The following is a 6,849-nucleotide window of genomic DNA, read 5'->3' as shown; positions in this document are numbered from 1 at the left end:
CACATTCGCTGTTCCAGCAAAAAGCGATAGCGAATTAGGAGGCACCGATTCAGTCTTATGTCATATCGGATGATGATCACCCCCATCTCAACTGACCGGATCAAGGTCTGCCAAATTTGAACAAGGAAATTCTGTTTAGTAGGGCGAAGGTAGGCCTAAAACTCTGCCTCCAAGTTTAATTTGGATCAATCCTAGGACCCGGGTACTCTTCATGGGTCCTCTCAAGTATGCACAGGGCCCATTGATAGGTGGCCGTGGTACTGGAGTCACCGACGGGTGGATCCTATGAATATCTATAAATTTTATGTTACTTTTTGTTACAGAAAATAACAAAGGCTTAGAGCCACTATCGGTTTATATTATTTTGTTGTTGACAGGAAATCTAACCTGGCCTATTATTATATATTTAATTAGGTCCAACATATTGGCTATGATTTTATTTACGGAAAACAACAATGGCTTACAGCCAACAAAAATTAGTTTAACTATTTAGACCCCCTTTAGTAGGTCTTCCGCCGTGGCTCCACCGCCTGCTTCAGTTGTTCTATAGATGTGTATGAACATTTTCAGTTATCCTAAAAATGCATTTGTAGGAATGGATGATGCCATAAACTGTCCCTAAAATTGGCGCTCATTTTTAGGGACGGGTAAGGGGGTGACACGCCCTTAAAATGCTTTTCTAGCAACGGGTAAAATTTTGGTCCGCTCCTGAAGAAAAATCGAGACGTTCCTACAAATCATTTTTGTAGTAGTGGTAGCAAAAGAATTTTCCATTTACTTAAATTTGGAAAAAAGCAATTTATTAAATTAAAAATATTATCTTAAGAGTTTAGGGAACTGCATGACGCCGTAGGATAAATTTATGAATCTAAAAATGCATTTTAAGAGAATAGGCACCTGTGTGACATCTTGGGATATATCTAGTAGACATTAATCATCACTAATCTCTCTCTATATATATTATGACAGGTTATTGGTGGCAATGTTTGCTGTTTCCTAATTTTACATTCATTGTGAAATGACAATACTTTTCCGATGTGGTGTGCGGATACAATTTTTTTATGCTGATAATTTTTGGGCTCGCCGGGTGGGGATGATTGAGGTGGGTTTCCTCACCGTTGTTTTACTTCAAAACTTAAATTACAGGTTGGACATGACAAGGTCTTTTGGCATTAAGCATATATTGGAGTGACCTCGATCTCCTGTTGCAAAAACAATGGGCTAGCTAGAGCGAAGGGTTGCGAGCGATTCTAAATAAATCAGGGTGTCTTTCTTGATTCCTTAAAAACGTTTTTTTTCTTATTTCTATCAACCTTATATTTGTATGCGCGCGGAAAATGAGATTTTATCTGTGTGTTCGCGCATTTTTGCTCCTGCGGACTCACCATTAATTCATTGGGTTATGGTGCGGCTATTGTTGTTGTCTCCTTGATTGGGCAGGTGAAGATATACATGGGGTTTCAGAACCTTGTTTTCTTTTCGTAAAAAAAATTTCTTTTCGTAAAGAAACAAGATGGGATTTTGGACCATCTAGAGACTCATGCATGTGAAACGTGATCACATCGATGAAATAATGGAACCACAGTGTGTGAAGTGTGAACCCGGCCAGCTACAGACGTCAGGCGGCCTTGCACAGCTGTTCCCAATTTAATTGTTTCCTCCCTTTCCTCCCGCTTCAGTTTGAAGCGAAATTCAAAATCCCCCCCGGCCACCAACTATTTCACAATTTGGGTGCCGTGTGCCTTTTCACAGAAAGATAAATGCTAAATAATGTGTTGCTTAAAAATACACAGGTTTACGTTACTAGTCTGCTGGCTCTATCTGGCAACTTTAGTTGTATCTATCCCAAATATAAGCAGATCTCACCAAAAATCAGCCCCGGCCGTATTTCATTTCAACTCAGAATTGAAAGGGGATCGAGATCCCCATCTGCCTCAATCCCTAGAGATCTCCTGAGCAGGTTTGTGAAGCTTCGATCGATCCTTTGTTTTTCTTTGCTAGCTTCTCGATCGTATTCGTACGTATAGCCTGTAGTTGTTTCGGTACCACAGCAGCATATTGTTCTTCTTCTCCAGTTGTTCGCCGTTGGTTACTGCCTGTGGTTTCCGATCCAGAGAAAGGCATGGGCATGGGCGGCCTGAAGAAGATGGCGCTTCTGGACGCGCAGCGCCGCCCGCCGGCGTGGCTGCGTCGGCTTCGGGAGACAAAAAAATTCTTCGAGCCGTGCTCGCTGCACGCGGGCGCCTTAGGCCGCTCGACCAGGAGCGCCGGCTCCTGCAATTACTTCTGCACCAGCTGCGACGACGGCGGCGCCCTCTGCTCCGGGTGCCTCGCCGACCACGCAGGCCACGAAATCATCCAGGTACGCGCAGTACTGTCTCCATGGCAAAGCTCTTGTTAGTTTCATTTCGAGGTGACCTATGTCTGACGTGTGCTCTGTGGGCGGGGCGCTGCAGATCCGGAGGTCTTCGTCGCACTGCCTTGTGAAGGTGGCCGACCTGCGACGCCTGCTCAACGTATCCTACGTGCAGACGTACATGATAAACGGGGAGCCGGGAGTTTTCCTTGATAAGCGGGCTCTCTCAGGGAAGGCGAAGAAGCCTGCCGCAAACAAGTGTACGGAATGCAATCGGGGGCTCAACGACGCAGACTGCCTCTTCTGTTCGCTTGGATGCAAGGTGATCAAATCTCGCCCGCTTCCTCTGTGGTCCGATCAGATTTTATGTATAGCTGATGAGCAGGTTGTTAATTGTTACGCGGGCCTGGTTGGGGATTGGAACGTAAACGCGTAATAGTGCCAAATATGCATGTATCGCGGTGAGCTAGTGCGATATCTACATGTTACATGTTTCTGAAAAACTACCGTGCTATATTTTACTATGAAATGGCGGTTCTACAGTAGCTATAGCTATATGGGGACATTATTATAGGGTAATTAACCAGCCATGGTTATTAGCATCAATCAATGTCTCTTGCTTATAGTCCATGATTGGGAGTTCAAAATTATTGCAAAGTCCAGCTACTGCAGAACACACTCTCCAAGGCATTCCCCACACATGCCACGGTGGCGAGCACGATCTTCGACGACAAATCATTATTTTTTGCTTTTGTTGTTGTTTCTTTCCGTGACTTTCTACTTTTAGAAGGTTATCTAGATATCATTTTTCGCACAACTTTCCCGATCAAGCCCGACAACCATATTGAGCTAGCCTCTTCCAGTGCATCATCTCCACGCAATAACATAGGATGACACAGCCGCTATTTCCTAGGCCACCCCACCCGACCACACATGCGGCCACCGCCGCCACTTCCAATAGGTCATGGATAATGACGACCACTAGTGAATGCTCAAACAACGGCCGTTGCATCTTCCAACCCCTTTTTCCTCTTTTGTCTTCCCCTATCTCTCCTCAATGGCCCCCCTTTCCCCTCCCTCCTTCCCAATGGCTTGGACGATAGATCGTCGTTGTGGATGGTTGGATCTGCTTTTTGGTTATGGTTTCCCCCAGATCTTCCGGTGGAGAACACATCATCTACCGGCGCAGCATTGCAATAGTAGGCATCAACTATTACTATTGTGCGCATAGATGAGCATGCGCCATTCACATGGGCCCACCACCTCCCCTAGTTTCACTATCTTGGTTCATGCACGAGCAGGTTGGGCTCACTTGGCTATCTCAAAGTGGCTAGGAGCAGGCAGCGTTGGCCTCATCTCTAGTTCCCACAGTGGACAAAGATGCACAAGCTTGATCCTTCCGGCTGCCAAAGTGTGTGTGGAGCCCACGACTGTTATTTTGGTGGTGGTAGTAGGTTGGCGGCAACACTGGTCCTGGAACAGATACCTGCTGTTGGTCCACTATCACAAGAACTCACCTCCGATATGGTCCTCGCTCCTCCCTTTAATGGATCTCTCTTGCTACTCCCATAGATTCAATAGGGGGAATTCGGTCGCTTGGTGATATCTCGGATATGGGGCACAATCAACAAAGATGGTAGTGACTACTTCTAGTTTTGATTGGGGTGGGCAGTGGAGGCAAAGTGCTCTTCCGACAACAATGGCACCTATGGGCACCACTTCCTAGCTTTCTGGAGGCATTGTCACAGTATCCTCCGATCCCCACCTCACCATGGCTCATGCCATGGCGGATTTCTTCATAACACAGCAGGGCTGCTGTCACACAAGGTTGATATGATTGGATGTCAATGTTCTCCTTGGAGGCATCTTATTGGGAGAAGCACCCTTGTGGTGCATGTGGTGTCATCTTGAGGTCTTCGTCCGGCGATAGCATCCTAAGCACCGACCTGGAGCAAGCTGATGGCCTCTGTTGGAAGTTGAAGCTATTTGAGTGCATTGTCCAACAAGCTCGGCAACTCTGACTGATTTAGTCCCCTTTTTCATTAATTTTGAAGGTGTCTTCTTAATTAGTGGTTAGTTGTGCTTTGTATGTGTTTGTGTTTTCCGGAGTGAGTGGAAGTGCAAGTTCTTAGATGGTTAATTAGTGGCAATATGTGATGCAATTTAGAGTGAATTGGTGAGTTGTTAGTTCGGTAATGCTTCGACTAAGTTGTCTCAAAGTTTATTATTGCCCAAGCAAGCAGATTCATAGATTAGCTAGTTGGTTCAGTCATCGTACCGAAGTTGTTTGGGAAAGTGTGGTACACCCCCAGTGGTATTTGGGTCTAGTTTTGCTAAAAGAATGGGTCGCCACTTGTTTTTGTTTTTTTGTTTTTATAATACTAGCAGCAAAACTTTTGCCATCTTTTCCCAAAAAAAAAATCCAAGAACTTGTCAGTACAATTTTCAAAAAACTTTTTTATACCTTTTTATGAGAATTTTGCAAAGGAACTTTTCTAGGGAGATTTTTCATTAGAAATGAAAATTCTACTTTATTTTTTTTGGAGAACTTCTTCAAATAAATATCCACAAAAAAATCTCTATAACACTTATGCAAACATGTTTTTGGCAAACTCCTTCTAAACAAGTTTTTTTCTAGAAACACTCCAGAACTCTTTTTGAGAAGAGAAGAAAAATGGACGTTGATGAATATGAGTAGATCCAGTTGTAGCAATAAGAAAATGGAAGTAAGTAAAAAAGGACCAGAGCAAAAGGACTTCTGCACACCCTCCTATCATAGTTCTGGGTCCAATAGTTAATTGGGGCTTAAATATAACTTTTGCATCTTTAATGTCTCTGGGTGTTTTTCTTTTAAAATTGTTGCTTGGCTATACGTACATTCAAAATGCTACAAAGGTTCTTTTTGTGAACTGTTGGGTAAATTCACATCATAACTTATGCAGAACACTTTCCTTAAGTTGGAAATTCACAAAATTTATTACTGATGGATATCTGTGACCAGCTGTTACATACAAGCTGGACGGAGATCCAGCATATTTTAAAATAGAAGTACTTTTTTATTAGATATTTGAGTGTGTACTTATGTTATTCCTATGTCATTTCGAAGCTGTTATTAGATCAAGATCAATCCATTTTCCCTCAATGAGCATATTTCTTGAGTAGTAGGAACTATAGTTCAATTATAAGAACAAGGATAGATAGGGTTCTAGTACAATTATACAACAAGGACAAGTTAGATAGGGTTCATATAGGGGCAGCAGGGCTGGGAATTATTATTTTTTTCCTTTGTTCAGGGGGGCAACAGTAGTAAGTTTTTTTTTATTTTGCTTGAATTTGAACTTTTTGGTAGAAATTCAAGTGCCTCGAAGGTGGGAATGAGGGGGACTTAGCCCCTGCTCCCTCCCTGCCCCCATATATACCGAAAGAAAAATAGGTGAGCAAGAATGGGCATGTCTGTTAATCCTTAAATTTCACCGCAAGTAAATTACCCAGCAGGCCACCTGATACATTTCTTAGTGCGTAACATTTTAGTGAACCCACAACATTTGATAATAATGACTGTATCCTTCTCTAAGCATATTTTACCGCACTCCACTGAATTCTACTAGTTAACATAGCTGACTGCATGTGAATCATTACAAGTTATAACTTGGCACCTTTTCTTTGTATACTGTATACTTCTTTTCAATCTTCTGAGTACTTGTGTTTTATCTATATATATATATATATATATGATGCTACACATGACATACATATGCTTGCTGTTGCTGCTGCCTTTGGTTTTAATTTTTCTTTTTTTCTTTTTTTTTTGCTAGGCTAATGGAATAGAGGACCTGCTTGATTTCAACATAACATTTGATGTCGATCCAAGAGGCGACAGCTCCGGAGAAGAGTCAGAGTCAGAATCAGAAACAGAAACAGAAACAGAATCATCAGACGATGACGACACATTCCTGCTTCCAACCAAGTCTCGGAAGCTCGGAACTTCACCAGGGTCGCCTAGGCAGGTTACTGCTAGAGGACGCCGGTCTGGGTAGAAGGGCAAGACCAGGACCAAACTGTAAGCTACTCCGGAAGAATTAATAAGCAGGTCGCTTGTCGTCCAGCAAGGGGGGAGTTCTCGATAGAAAGGCCCTGCACACTGGGGCCATGGACCAAAAACCTGCATGAAATAAAATGATGATGAAACTGGGAATCGAACATGTAGACCTGTTTAAATTGTTTGCTTGAATATCTGTTTGGTTTTGTTAAGTTTGACATCTTGATTTTTCTAGTATTATATATGTGTCGTTGTTTTGTTTCTTGATATTTAATAATTTTGGTGCGAGTATTGTTTGCTGCATCAGATCGACAACAACCCTATGTGGATGATTAATATTAGATAGAAAAGAAGGCTGCACTGAGGCACAGCGCAGATTAGATGTTGAGCCTGAAATGAAGAGAAAAGAAGGTAATTAAGGCATGAATTGCAATCCCTCTCTAGCTCGGCATGG

General features: G+C 42.8%; 1 protein-coding gene across 1 annotated transcript; it reads left to right on the top strand.

The window, feature by feature from the left end:
* Positions 1–2,122: 2,122 nt before the first annotated feature.
* LOC120652176 lies at positions 2,123–6,393 on the top strand. Its single transcript, XM_039929923.1, has 3 exons — positions 2,123–2,362; positions 2,457–2,678; positions 6,172–6,393. Exons 1-3 carry the CDS (start codon positions 2,123–2,125, stop codon positions 6,391–6,393), a joined length of 684 nt encoding a protein of 227 aa, XP_039785857.1.
* Positions 6,394–6,849: the final 456 nt, after the last annotated feature.

This window comes from Panicum virgatum, chromosome 1K (genome assembly GCF_016808335.1).
Source record: "Panicum virgatum strain AP13 chromosome 1K, P.virgatum_v5, whole genome shotgun sequence".
In the NCBI taxonomy this organism is placed as follows: domain Eukaryota; kingdom Viridiplantae; phylum Streptophyta; class Magnoliopsida; order Poales; family Poaceae; genus Panicum; species Panicum virgatum.
The sequence above is the reverse complement of the archived record's forward strand: the minus strand, read 5'-3'. Positions and strand labels throughout refer to the sequence as shown.